At 47.7% G+C, this 14,988-nt stretch overlaps 1 protein-coding gene across 1 annotated transcript in view; it reads right to left on the minus strand.

Moving 5' to 3' along the window:
• Positions 1 to 12,524, minus strand: part of LOC124022405 (receptor-type tyrosine-protein phosphatase R-like) — a 131,305-nt gene extending 118,781 nt beyond the window's left edge. The window contains 3 exon segments of the mRNA XM_046337340.1: positions 5,380 to 5,584; positions 5,910 to 6,132; positions 12,322 to 12,524. Coding sequence (XP_046193296.1) covers positions 5,380 to 5,584; positions 5,910 to 6,132; positions 12,322 to 12,334 — 441 coding nt within the window. The 5' untranslated portion in view covers positions 12,335 to 12,524.
• Positions 12,525 to 14,988: the final 2,464 nt, after the last annotated feature.

Consider the following 14,988-nt stretch of genomic DNA (forward strand, 5'->3'; position numbering starts at 1 on the left):
ATATATAATCTATAGGAGAGAACACATATAGAATCTATAGGAGAGAACACATATAGAATCTATAGGAGAGAACACATACACAATCTATAGGAGAGAACACATACACAATCTATAGGAGAGAACACATATAGAATCTATAGGAGAGAACACATACACAATCTATAGGAGAGAACACATACACAATCTATAGGAGAGAACACATACACACACTTGGTACACATGCACACACACACACACCACAGTCAACTCTCCCAGTACAGTACAATGTCTCTGCTTATTGCTTAGGGCTGTTGTCTTGGTCCATTACTCTCCCAGTACAGTACAATGTCTCTGCTTATTGCTTAGGGCTGTTGTCTTGGTCCATTACTCTCCCAGTACAGTACCATGTCTCTGCTTATTGCTTAGGGCTGTTGTCTTGGTCCATTACTCTCCCAGTACAGTACCATGTCTCTGCTTATTGCTTAGGGCTGTTGTCTTGGTCTGTTACTCTCCCAGTACAGTACCATGTCTCTGCTTATTGCTTAGGGCTGTTGTCTTGGTCATTACTCTCCCAGTACAGTACCATGTCTCTGCTTATTGCTTAGGGCTGTTGTCTTGGTCCATTACTCTCCCAGTACAGTACCATGTCTCTGCTTATTGCTTAGGGCTGTTGTCTTGGTCCATTACTCTCCCAGTACAGTACCATGTCTCTGCTTATTGCTTAGGGCTGTTGTCTTGGTCCAGGTACTGTCTGTCTTGGTCCATTACTCTCCCAGTACAGTACAGTACCATGTCTCTGCTTATTGCTTAGGGCTGTTGTCTTGGTCCATTACTCTCCCAGTACAGTACCATGTCTCTGCTTATTGCTTAGGGCTGTTGTCTTGGTCCATTACTCTCCTCTATTTTTACAGATAACTTTCCACTGGTTTTACACCAAGCTAGAATGACTATGAACACGGATGACTCCCCAGTCTACATGTCAGCACCTCAAAGCCAGTGAGCTCACTGACCTTCTAAAAACAGCAGTCACAGTCAGTATGGGAATGGCTGACTGATAGTAAAACTAAACACATCTGAAACTAAAAGCATTTGTATTTGGTCTATTAACACATCAAAGTTGAACATTTTTCTAAAGACATAAACCTCAACTGGAGTTTGTGTATAAAGGGTGTGGCCATTGACAAAGTTGAGGAAGTTTAACTCCTAGGTATAACACACAGTATGGTCTATTATTACGGTCCACTCATATTGACAAAGTTGTTGTGAAAATTGGGAGGGGTATGTCTTTTATAAAATATGTGTTTTCAGGCTTCTTGATTACTGTCCGGTAATATGGTCAGGTGCAGACAAGACAGACCTAGTAAACCTGCAGCTGGTTCAAAACAGAGAAGCCTTGCCCTTAACTACACATACAGAACTAACATCAACAACATGCAGGCCAGTCTTTCCTGGTTGAGGTTTTGACGAGAGATGAACTGCTTCTCTTCTAGTTGTTTTAATGAGAAATATTACCGTGATGAAAGTTCCAGATTGTCTACGTAAATCAAATAACATTCAGCTCAGACACCCACAAGGCATTTCACTAGGGGTCTCATCACAGTCCCCAAGTTCAAAACGAACTCACGGCAACACACAGTATTCTACAGAGACATGATCACATGGAACTCCCTTTCACCTCAAATTACTCAAGAAAACAGCAAGATTCCCTTAAGAAATGTAGGAAACAACATCTCGTGGAAAGACAGAGACTGTGTGGACACACAAACACACACAGACACACTCTAACACACAGACACACGCTAACACACAAACACACACAGACACACAGACACACAGACACACACAGACACACTCTAACACACAGACACACGCTAACACACACACAGACACACTAACACACAGAGACACACTAACACACAGACACACAAACACACACAGACACACACAGACACAGACACACGCTAACACAGACACACGCTAACACACAGACACACGCTAACACACAGACACACGCTACACACACAGACACACGCTAACACACAAACACACACAGACACACTCTAACACACACAAACACACAGACACACTCTAACACAGACACACGCTAACACACAGACACACGCTAACACAGACACACGCTAACACACAGACACACGCTAACACAGACACACAACACACACAGACACACTCTAACACACAGACACACACAGACACACTCTAACACACAAACACAACACAGACACACTCACACACACACAAACACACACAGACACACTCTAACACACAGACACACGCTAACACAGACACACGCTAACACACAAACACACAACACACAGACACACGACACACTTAACACACAGACACACGCACACAACACACTCAGACACACTCTAACACACAGACACACACTAACACACACACAGACACACGCTACAGACACACAAACACACTAACACACAGACACACAACACAGACACACGCTAACACACAGACACACTTAACACACAGACACACTCTAACACACAGACACACGCTCAGACACACGCTAACACAGACACACTAACACACAAACACACGCTACACACAGACACACACAGAACAACACACAGACACACACAGACACACTCTAACACACAGACACACAAACACACACAGACACACTCTAACACACAGACACACTAACACACAAACACACACACACACACTCTAACACACAGACACACTCTAACACAGACACACAAACACACACAGACACACTAACACACAGACACACTCTAACACACAGACACACGCTAACACAGACACACGCTAACACAGACACACGCTAACACACAGACACACGCTAACACAGACACACGCTAACACACAGACACACGCTAACACAGACACACTCTAACACACAGACACACGCTAACACAGACGCACGCTAACACAGACACACGCTAACACACAGACACACTCTAACACACAGACACACGCTAACAATCACAGACACACGCTAACACAGACACACTCACACAGACACACGCTAACACACAGACACACGCTAACACAGACACACAAACACACAGACACACGCTCTAACACACAGACACACTCTAACACAGACACACTCTAACACACAGACACACGCTAACACAGACACACACTAACACACAGACACACTCTAACACTAACACACTCCTTCTGAAGGCCTGCCTGTTATAATAGCAGATGGTGTTTCTCATCCATCACAGAGAGGGGGACAGGCCTCACCCACCTTCAGGACCAATGGCTTCAACCCGGGCCTCTTCCCACATACTCCACCCTCACTCTGAACGGTCAAAACCCATGTCTCAGCAAGAGCTCTTGACGTGTTAAATTATCAATTAAATGATCAATCATTCAATCATCATTATCTACAATCAAGGACTCTGAATCCACTGTGTTACGATAGTTAATCACTTCTCAAGGTGAAGATCCATAGGATGGCAATCCTCCAACCTGGTCTGCTATACATTCAGAGCTGCTTCTGGGTGGAATCCTATGTTCTGAGGTTTCAGACGGACACCCAGAGTGTCGGGCCCACAGTAGTTCATATATTCATGATTGTATTTCCTGTCGTTTCAGACGGACACCCAGAGTGTCGGGCTCACAGTAGTTCATATATTCATGATTGTTTGCAACCAAAGTCGCTTGACTCCACTGGCTCAAGATACCAAAGTGAAAATCCATAAAATCGCAGTCACCCAACCATCAATCATTATCTGGGTCATTCCATGAAATGAGTGTCTTTTTGATGTTTTAAGATGAAATTCTGCACCAATACAGAGTTGTGTCTTGTGGGGTATGTATGGGTGTCTGGGTATTTCCATGTGGTTTAAAGACCACATGGCGAATTTAATAAATCATTTAAAAAAAATAATAGAAATAAAGACATGCTAAAGTGCTCAACTTCATCATTTTGACGTGTCCCTCTGTGACTTTTAACCCACTTAAACCCTTTTCCCTGTCACTAGGGGATTTATGGCTGATTAAAAATGAAATCGTCAACCCTGTCACGGTCAACCCTGTGATGGTCACGCCTGTTACTGTCAACCCTGTTACGGTCAACCCTGTTACGGTCAACCCTGTTACTGTCAACCCCGTTACAGTCAACCCCGTTACTGTCAACCCCGTTACTGTCAACCCCGTTACTGTCAACCCCGTTACTGTCAACCCCGTTACGGTCAACCCCGTTACGGTCAACCCCGTTACGGTCAACCCCGTTACGGTCAACCCCGTTACTGTCAACCCCGTTACGGTCAACCCCGTTACGGTCAACCCTGTTACTGTCAACCCTGTTACTGTCAACCCCGTTACTGTCAACCCCGTTACGGTCAACCCTGTTACTGTCAACCCCGTTACTGTCAACCCCGTTACGGTCAACCCCGTTACTGTCAACCCCGTTACAGTCAACCCCGTTACTGTCAACCCCGTTACTGTCAACCCCGTTACGGTCAACCCTGTTACGGTCAACCCTGTTACGGTCAACCCTGTTACGGTCAACCCTGTTACTGTCAACCCTGTTACGGTCAACCCTGTTACGGTCAACCCTGTTACGGTCAACCCTGTTACGGTCAACCCTGTTACTGTCAACCCCGTTACTGTCAACCCTGTTACGGTCAACCCTGTTACTGTCAACCCCGTTACTGTCAACCCCGTTACTGTCAACCCTGTTACGGTCAACCCTGTTACGGTCAACCCTGTTACGGTCAACCCCGTTACTGTCAACCCTGTTACTGTGTTACGGTCAACCCTGTTACGGTCAACCCCGTTACTGTCAACCCCGTTACTGTCAACCCTGTTACTGTCAACCCTGTTACTGTCAACCCTGTTACTGTGTTACGGTCAACCCTGTTACGGTCAACCCCGTTACTGTCAACCCTGTTACGGTCAACCCTGTTACGGTCAACCCTGTTACGGTCAACCCCGTTACTGTCAACCCTGTTACTGTGTTACGGTCAACCCTGTTACGGTCAACCCCGTTACTGTCAACCCTGTTACTGTCAACCCTGTTACTGTGTTACGGTCAACCCTGTTACGGTCAACCCTGTTACGGTCAACCCTGTTACGGTCAACCCCGTTACTGTCAACCCTGTTACTGTGTTACGGTCAACCCTGTTACTGTGTTACTGTCAACCCTGTTACTGTGTTACGGTCAACCCTGTTACTGTCAACCCTGTTACTGTGTTACGGTCAACCCTGTTACTGTCAACCCTGTTACGGTCAACCCTGTTACGGTCAACCCTGTTACGGTCAACCCTGTTACGGTCAACCCTGTTACGGTCAACCTGTTTTTTTTTACCAAACATCTCCAAAGGCACTGGTGGAGCGACCCATCAATACGTCCAGAGTGTAGTAAATATCTCCTCTACTCACCACGGTGACCATACAGCGTGCTGAGACCGGAGCGTTCTCCACCCGTACCTCCTGCTCCGGCTGTGCCAACAGGCTGACGGCTCCATGCCCACGGGGCGCCTGGCGGGACTGGGACTCCAGCAGGGCAGCGGGCATCAGCTTAGCCAGCCTGGCATGGGTCTGGGAGGACTGGGTGAGGAGGCTGTCCACCCTGGCCATGTCCCTGCTGAAACATTCTGTATGATCAGGGTGCACTATGGAGACATCTCATTAGTTCCATCTCATGTGTACCACGGCAGGTATAACCTGAATCGCAGTATTACATACAGTAACATGTGATACAAGACAACAAAAGGAGTTGGTTGTAAAATACTATTCAACTAAAGGTTCAATTGTGTTGAATAATTCTTCATCGTGTCCCTTTCTGTGAACTGTCTCTTGCATCTCAAACTCAACATCCTCACTACATCTGTGTTTCATTTTGTTTTTTTAAATGCGTTTCATTTTTTGTTATGTGATGGACTGTGTTGGTTTCAAGCATCTCTCTTTACCTGAAGCTGTCCAGTCTGGCCTGATGCTGGCCCCTGAGGGTGTTAACCAAGGCATGGAGACTGTCTCTGTCCCCACCACGCTGCCACCCGGGTGTCTCCAGACCCAGGGTCCTCTCCTGGCCATCTTGGTCCACGTGACGGTACACCGGGACCGGGCTATCCGACCACCTCCTCCCCTCACCGGTCCTGGTCGTGTAGCGGTCATGGTCACCAGAAAAAACATCTACAAAGAGAGAGGGAATGGGTTGATGCTAGCTGTAGGTCTACCACTATGGTTGATGCTATGCTAGCTGCAGGTCTACCACTATGGTTGATGCTATGCTAGCTGTAGGTCTACCACTATGGTTGATGCTATGCTAGCTGTAGGTCTACCACTATGGTTGATGCTAGCTGCAGGTCTACCACTATGGTTGATGCTATGCTAGCTGCAGGTCTACCACTATGGTTGATGCTAGCTGCAGGTCTACCACTATGGTTGATGCTATGCTAGCTGTAGGTCTACCACTATGGTTGATGCTATGCTAGCTGTAGGTCTACCACTATGGTTGATGCTATGCTAGCTGTAGGTCTACCACTAGGTCTACCACTATGGTTGATGCTATGCTAGCTGTAGGTCTACCACTATGGTTGATGCTATGCTAGCTGTAGGTCTACCACTATGGTTGATGCTATGCTAGCTGTAGGTCTACCACTATGGTTGATGCTATGCTAGCTGTAGGTCTACCACTATGGTTGATGCTATGCTAGCTGCAGGTCTACCACTATGGTTGATGCTATGCTAGCTGCAGGTCTACCACTATGGTTGATGCTATGCTAGCTGTAGGTCTACCACTATGGTTGATGCTATGCTAGCTGTAGGTCTACCACTATGGTTGATGCTATGCTAGCTCTAGGTCTTACCACTCTGGTTGATGCTGTGCTATCTGCAGGTCGACCACTATGGTTGATGCTATGCTAGCTGTAGGTCTACCGCTATGGTTGATGCTATGCTAGCTGTAGGTCTACCACTATGGTTGATGCTATGCTAGCTGTAGGTCTACCACTATGGTTGATGCTATGCTAGCTCTAGGTCTACCACTCTGGTTGATGCTGTGCTAGCTGTAGGTCTACCACTATGGTTGATGCTATGCTAGCTATGGTTGATGCTATGCTAGCTGTAGGTCTACCACTATGGTTGATGCTGTGCTATCTGCAGGTCTACCACTATGGTTGATGCTATGCTAGCTGTAGGTCTACCGCTATGGTTGATGCTATGCTAGCTGTAGGTCTACCACTATGGTTGATGCTATGCTAGCTGTAGGTCTACCACTATGGTTGATGCTATGCTAGCTGTAGGTCTACCACTATGGTTGATGCTATGCTAGCTGTAGGTCTACCACTATGGTTGATGCTATGCTAGCTGCAGGTCTACCAATATGGTTGATGCTATGCTAGATGTAGGTCTACCACTATGGTTGATGCTGCTAGCTGTAGGTCTACCACTATGGTTGATGCTATGCTAGCTGCAGGTCTTACCACTATGGTTGATGCTGTGCTAGCTGTAGGTCTACCACTATGGTTGATGCTATGCTAGCTCTAGGTCTTACCACTCTGGTTGATGCTGTGCTATCGACCACTATGGTTGATGCTATGCTAGCTGTAGGTCTACCGCTATGGTTGATGCTATGCTAGCTGTAGGTCTACCACTATGGTTGATGCTATGCTAGCTGCAGGTCTACCAATATGGTTGATGCTATGCTAGATGTAGGTCTACCACTATGGTTGATGCTATGCTAGCTGCAGGTCTACCAATATGGTTGATGCTATGCTAGATGTAGGTCTACCACTATGGTTGATGCTATGCTAGCTGCAGGTCTACCAATATGGTTGATGCTATGCTAGATGTAGGTCTACCACTATGGTTGATGCTATGCTAGATGTAGGTCTACCACTATGGTTGATGCTATGCCAACTGCAGGTTTACCCATATGGTTTCTTTGGACTCAAAATGCTAATCAAGATTTATTGACATCAAGTTTCATTTTGAACTCTCAGTATAACCAGATATAAAAAATGAATCCCTCACAGACAAGAAAGATAAAGAGGAAGAACGAGAGCATCACACAGTTCATAGGAAAGCAAGGAAGAGACAGAATGGATAAGAGAAGAAGGAGAGAGAGAGAGGGATGTTCTACATAGTCTGGTATTATAGAGAAGAAGGAGAGAGAGAGAGGGATGTTCTACATAGTCTGGTATTATAGAGAAGAAGGAGAGAGAGAGGGATGTTCTATATAGTCTGGTATTATAGAGATGAATGAGAGAAGGAGAGATGTTCTATATTGTCTGGTATTGTAGAGAAGAAGGAGAGAGAGAGATGTTTTATATAGTCTGGTATTATAGAGAAGAATGAGAGAAGGAGAGATGTTCTATATGGTCTGGTATTATAGAGAAGAAGGAGAGAGAGAGGGATGTTCTATATGGACTGGTATTATAGAGAAGAAGGAGAGAGAGAGGGATGTTCTATATAGTCTGATATTATAGAGAAGAAGGAGGAGAGAGAGATGTTCTACATAGTCTGGTATTATAGAGAAGAAGGAGAGAGAGAGATGTTCTATATAGTCTGATATGACAGAAAAGAAGGAGAGAGAGGGATGGATAGTGTTCATAGTCTTTGGTATTAGTTTAATTAAGCTGATCAGTCATCCGCTCATGCCCCGAGCCATGAAACCTGCCCCCTTTCCTCTTTCTCCCTCTCCCTGCTCTTTGTGCTCTCTCTCTTTCACTTTCTCTCTCTGGCTCTCTCTCTCTGTGCTCTTTCTCTCTCCCTCTCCCTGCTCTCTGTGCTCTCTCTCTCCCTCTCCCTGCTCTCTGTGCTCTCTCTCTCCCTCTCCCTGCTCTCTGTGCCCTCTCTCTCCCTGCTCCCTCTCTCTTTCTCTCTGTGCTCTCTCTGTGCTCGCTCTGTGCTCTCTCTCCCTGCTCTCTGTGCTCTCTCTCTCTGCTCTCTGTGCTCTCTCTCTCTGTGCTCTCTCTCCATGCTCTCTGTGCTCTCTCTCCATGCTCTCTGTGCTCTCTCTCCCTGCTCTCTGTGCTCTCTCTCCCTGCTCTCTGCGCTCTCTCTCCCTGCTCTCTGTGCTCTCTCTCTCGGCTCTCTGTGCTCTCTCTCCATGCTCTCTGTGCTCTCTCTCCCTGCTCTATGTGCTCTCTCTCTCTGCTCTCTGTGCTCTCTCTCTCTGTGCTCTCTCTCCATGCTCTCTGTGCTCTCTCTCCCTCTCCCTGCTCCCTGTGCTCTCTCTCTCCCTGCTCCCCCTCTCTTTCTCTCTGTGCTCTCTCCTTCTGTGCTCTCTCCCTGCTCACTGTTTATCTCACTCTTTCTCGAGTGAATGTCATGTTGTTATTCATTTTCCAGATTGAGAGGCAGAGGCAGCAGGCAGCAGGGAGAGAGATACAGTAGAGAGAGAGAGAGAGAGGGGGAGAGAGAGAGAAAGGGAGAGGGGGGAGAGAGATACAGTAGGGAGAGAGAGAGAGAGAGAGAAGTAGGGAGAGAGAGAGAGAGAGAGAGAGAGAGAGAGAGAGAGAGAGGAGAGATAGAGAGAGAGAGAGAGAGAGATACAGTAGGGAGAGAGAGAGAGAGAGATACAGTAGGGAGAGAGAGAGAGAGAGAGAGAGAGAGAGAGAGAGAGAGAGAGAGAGAGAGAGAGAGAGAGAGAGAGAGAGAGAGAGAGAGAGAGAGAGAGAGAGAGAAAGGGAGGGAGGGTGAGAGAGAGAGATATGGGGAGAGAAAGATCACATTTCCTCATGTGCCAGGCACGTGTGTCAGCACAGCAAGGTGGTATGGAAGGGAAGTGGGAAGAAGAAATGTCATCCCTCCTAGTAATACATCACACTATATCTGATGCCAGTGAAAAGAATGAAAGCTCTGATTTTAGGAATCATTTCGGCTTCTTCTGAGAGTGTAGAACAGAATAAGCATTCTTGAACTCAGGGGCGTAGGCCTGGAGGTCAACAGCTGCCAATCACATGGGTTTTTTCCCTTCGACCTTCACTGAGTGACAAGCATAGAGTTAGGAATTAGAATGCTAGTGGAATTGAAAAAGATCTCTATGGTAACAGCCAGATGATCTTCCCTAGACATCTAGTTTACAGGCTGCGTTGGTTTTACAGTATCTCTCTGAGTCACAATGACAGGTTTATCAATGGTCTTCTGGTAGAGACTAAGAGCAGAATAAATACATGTAGTCTATCTACATGTCTCTCTCTCTCCCCTCTCCCTCTCTCCTCTCCCTCCTCTCCTCTCCCCCTCTCTCTCTCCTCCTCTCTCCTCCTCCTCTCTCCTCTCCTCTCCTCCTCTCTCTCTCTTCTCCTCCTCTCTCCTCTCCTCCTCTCCCCCTCTCTCCTCTCCTCCTCTCTCTTCTCCTCCTCTCTCCTCTCCTCCTCTCTTTTTTCCTCATCTCCCCCTCTGTCCTCTCCTCCTCCTCCCTCTCTCCTCCCTCCTCTCCTCCTCTCTCCTCTCTCCTCTCTCCTCCTCATGTCCTCCTCCTCTCCCCCCTCTCTCCTCTCCTCCTCTCCTCTCCTCCTCTCTCCTCTCCTCCTCTCTCTTTTCCTCATCTCCCCCTCTGTCTCTCCTCCTCTCCTCCCTCTCTCCTCCCCTCTCCTCTCCTCTCCCCCTCTCTCCTCTCCTCCTCTCTCTCCTCTCCTCTCTCTCCCTCTCTCTCCTCTCTCCTCTCCCCCTCTCTCTTCTCCTCCTCTCTCTCCTCCTCTCCCTCCTCCTCTCCTCCTCCTTCTCCTCCTCTCTCCTCTCCTCCTCTCTCTTTTCCTCATCTCCCCCTCTGTCCCTCCTCTCTCCTCCCTCTCTCCTCTCCTCCTCTCCTCCTCTCTCTCCCTCCTCCTCTCTCCCTCCTCCTCTCCTCCTCTCTCTCCTCTCCTCTCCTCCTCTCTCCTCTCCTCCTCTCCCCTCTCTCCTCTCCTCCTCCTCTCTCTCCTCCTCTCCTCCTCTCCCCCTCCCTCTCCTCCTCTCCTCCCTCTCTCCCTCTCCTCCTCTCCCTCTCTCCTCCTCCTCTCTCCTCTTCTCCTCTCTCCCTCTCTCCTCCTCTCCTCCTCTCCTCCTCTCCTCCTCTCTCTCCTCTCCTCCCTCTCTCCCCCCTCCTCCTCTCTCTCCTCTCCTCCTCTCTCCTCTCCTCCTCCCTCCTCTCTCCTCTCCTCCCTCTCTCCTCTCCCCTCTCCTCCTCTCTCCTCCTCCTCCCTCTCTCCTCCCTCTCCTCCTCTCCTCCTCTCCCCTCTCTCCTCTCCTCTCTCCTCTCTCCTCCTCCTCTCCTCCTCTCTCCTCTCTCCTCTCCTCCTCTCCTCCTCTCTCCTCTCTCCTCTCTTCTCCCTCTCTCTCCTCTCTCTCTCCTCTCTCCCTCTCTCTCCTCTCCTCCTCTCTCTTCTCCTCATCCTCCCCCTCTCTCTCCTCTCCTCCTCTCCTCCCTCTCTCCTCTCCTCCCTCTCTCCTCTCCTCCTCTCCTCCTCTCCCCTCTCTCCTCTCTCCTCCCCCCTCTCCTCCCTCTCTCCTCTCCTCCTCTCCTCCTCTCCTCTCCTCCTCTCCTCCTCTCCCCTCTCCTCTCTCCTCCTCCTCCTCTCTCCTCTCCTCCTCTCCCCTCTCCTCCTCTCTCCTCTCCTCCTCCTCTCCCCCCTCTCTCTTTCTCCCTCTTAACCTGTAATAAACTGTGTATCAGTATGATACAGTAATGACAGCCGTAAAATCGATGTAGAATATCACAATAGTAAACTCGGTAATTATTTGATTGTACATTCTCAGTAAAACAACGTGTATAATACGTGACATTGTCTTTAGACTAACACCGTTCACAATACAGGCTAAATCCTTCATCCAGGTCATTACTGCTGCGCGACCCTTCCTCTTTCACAAACACAGTTGAGACATTTTCTCCCTAACGACAGTAGTGTTGTTTTGGGCCGGTTGCTAGCCATGGTCCTGAAAACACGCTTCCTTATTGGATTAGAGGTGGGATTCTATTCGATCGGCTTTCAGCCTCGAGCTTTATGCATTTGCAGACGGACCACACAAACGGAACAACTTCGATTCTGTCTTTGTTGCATGAAAAATTCAGATGAAATATAAGATGGTTATGCTTCTAATGCACCGTTACATATTGACGGTAGCCCTATTCCTCATCATTGGCATAAATCATGCACGCAGCAACAACATGCACGCAGCACCTGACAAAACAAATACCATTACAACCCCGTATAAACTACGTACAGATGTGCCTGCTATGCGTGATGCTGAAAGCATAGGTTATGGAGTTGCATTGAATGGTATAGGTGTTTCTGTGCACTAACTGGACAATAGGCTACAACACCAGTCAGTGATGACATTCATTGAATCTATTTGAATGCTTGCTGGGTTATTGGTGTCCTAATCTGCGCCACTTACCTGCGGTCCCCATCTGTAGTAAAAAGGATAAAACCATTAAAAAGCCGCATCTTCTTTGCTGCATCTTTCCCGTCCAGGTACCGCGGACAGCTCACATTCAAAGGCGATTCGGGAGGAACAAGAAGCGGTCCTTTTTGTCTGTCTGTTTCGGCTGCTGGTGAGGTTAATATCAGGGTTCAATGTCGACAATTACAACGATCCAACCCTGCTATAACTTGCATTCAATTGCGTTTATGTTATACTGTGTGCAAGTTACCAAGTTCAGTCTTTATCATAGCCTCCCGCCCAACGCGCCCCAGAGGAGACAGAGTCGCATCTGGGCTCGAGGCTGCGGTTACTCGGACCGGGTTCGCCTTGTGGAACTAGTTGTCTGCATCAACGCGAAGCAAGATTCCACGCTGCGCTACAGTGGGCGTGGCAGACGTTGCATTCTTGGCCTTTCATTCGCTAAGGTTGATCAAAATGGAAATGAGCAAGATTGTAAAAATGTGAAATTCGAACAGTAAACTATACACCCCATCAACCCCCTCTAAATGCAATGTAAAGATTAGCCAGCACAAAGTAATATTCTCTCTCTGAAAATGCATTGAAAAGACACACACGCTCTCATATCATTACCAAGCCCAGCTCCCTGTAGAGGAGAGGCTGTGCAACAATGACAAAATGTAAAAAATATCAAACAATTAGAGAGTGTCGTTTCCCCAAATGTAAAACCTTTATTGAAGTTTTTGAAGACATCTCTGATGAGAATAAGCTACCCTTGCTGTTGAGGGAGGAGGCAAAGAGCTGTGGGTTGGCAGCACACTACATTGCTGCCTGCCATAAGATGAGGGACATTGTCTGACAGACCAACCAACCTGCACATGTCCTCTATACCATTGTTATTGTTCAATGTATGGTTATTTTGACCCTTGATTATTGTTGTAACTGTTGTCAATAATGATTATTATAAATGTAATTATGTTAATATTGTAACTCTCCAAAGTAAGCTTTGGCAATATGTACATTGATACGTCATGCAGAGAAAGAGACAGAGAGAGACAGAGAGAGAGACAGAGAGAGACAGAGAGAGAGACAGAGAGACAGAGAGAGAGAGAGAGAGAGAGAGACAGAGAGAGAGAGAGACAGAGAGAGACAGAGACAGAGAGAGAGACAGAGAGAGAGACAGAGAGAGAGAGACAGAGAGAGAGACAGAGAGAGAGACAGAGAGAGAGAGAGAGAGAGAACAAGCAGAGCTGACACTGTGATGTATTGAGTAGTTGGAGATAGTGGTGACTCTGGCAGGCAAGCCCAGACCACAGAAACAACAGCCCAAACTACAGAAACCCAGTCATTCCCTATGGGGTTCCTTTCCCGTTTTAGAGCACTTTGAACTACAGTATAATCATTCTGCCTGCAGAGAACTCTCCAATACAGCAGGAGCTTAGTGCCAAGTCAAACAGAAGGTAATACATCAATTCTAATGACTTAAATACCAGTGGAGCTCAGTGTTGCAAACCTTCCTGTAGAGTGGAGCTCAGTGTTGCAAACCTTCCTGTAGAGTGGAGCTCAGTGTTGCAAACCTTCCTGTAGAGTGGAGCTCAGTGTTGCAAACCTTCCTGTAGAGTGGAGCTCAGTGCTGCAAACCTTCCTGTAGAGTGGAGCTCAGTGTTGCAAACCTTCCTGTAGAGTGGAGCTCAGTGTAGCAAAGCTTCCTGTAGAGTGGAGCTCAGTGCTGCAAACTTTCCTGTAGAGTGGAGCTCAGTGTTGCAAACCTTCCTGTAGAGTGGAGCTCAGTGTTGCAAACCTTCCTGTAGAGTGGAGCTCAGTGCTGCAAACCTTCCTGTAGAGTGGAGCTCAGTGTTGCAAACCTTCCTGTAGAGTGGAGCTCAGTGTTGCAAACCTTCCTGTAGAGTGGAGCTTAGTGTTGCAAACCTTCCTGTAGAGTGGAGCTCAGTGTTGCAAACCTTCCTGTAGAGTGGAGCTCAGTGTTGCAAACCTTCCTGTAGAGTGGAGCTCAGTGCTGCAAACCTTCCTGTAGAGTGGAGCTCAGTGTTGCAAACCTTCCTGTAGAGTGGAGCTCAGTGTTGCAAAGCTTCCTGTAGAGTGGAGCTCAGTGCTGCAAACTTTCCTGTAGAGTGGAGCTCAGTGTTGCAAACCTTCCTGTAGAGTGGAGCTCAGTGTTGCAAACCTTCCTGTAGAGTGGAGCTCAGTGCTGCAAACCTTCCTGTAGAGTGGAGCTCAGTGTTGCAAACCTTCCTGTAGAGTGGAGCTCAGTGTTGCAAACCTTCCTGTAGAGTGGAGCTCAGTGTTGCAAACCTTCCTGTAGAGTGGAGCTCAGTGTAGGTGTTGCATACCTTCCTGTAGAGTGGAGCTCAGTGTAGGTGTTGCATACCTTCCTGTAGAGTGGAGCTCAGTGTAGGTGTTGCATACCTTCCTGTAGAGTGGAGCTCAGTGTAGGTGTTGCATACCTTCCTGTAGAGTGGAGCTCAGTGTAGGTGTTGCATACCTTCCTGTAGAGTGGAGCTCAGTGTAGGTGTTGCATACCTTCCTGTAGAGTGGAGCTCAGTGTAGGTGTTGCATACCTTCCTGTCCAGTGGAGCTCAGTGCTGCATACCTTCCTGTAGAGTGGAGCTCAGTGCTGCAAACCTTCCTGTAGAGTGGAGCTCAGTGTAGGTGTTGCATACC

Source organism: Oncorhynchus gorbuscha, unplaced genomic scaffold, assembly GCF_021184085.1.
Source record: "Oncorhynchus gorbuscha isolate QuinsamMale2020 ecotype Even-year unplaced genomic scaffold, OgorEven_v1.0 Un_scaffold_1372, whole genome shotgun sequence".
In the NCBI taxonomy this organism is placed as follows: domain Eukaryota; kingdom Metazoa; phylum Chordata; class Actinopteri; order Salmoniformes; family Salmonidae; genus Oncorhynchus; species Oncorhynchus gorbuscha.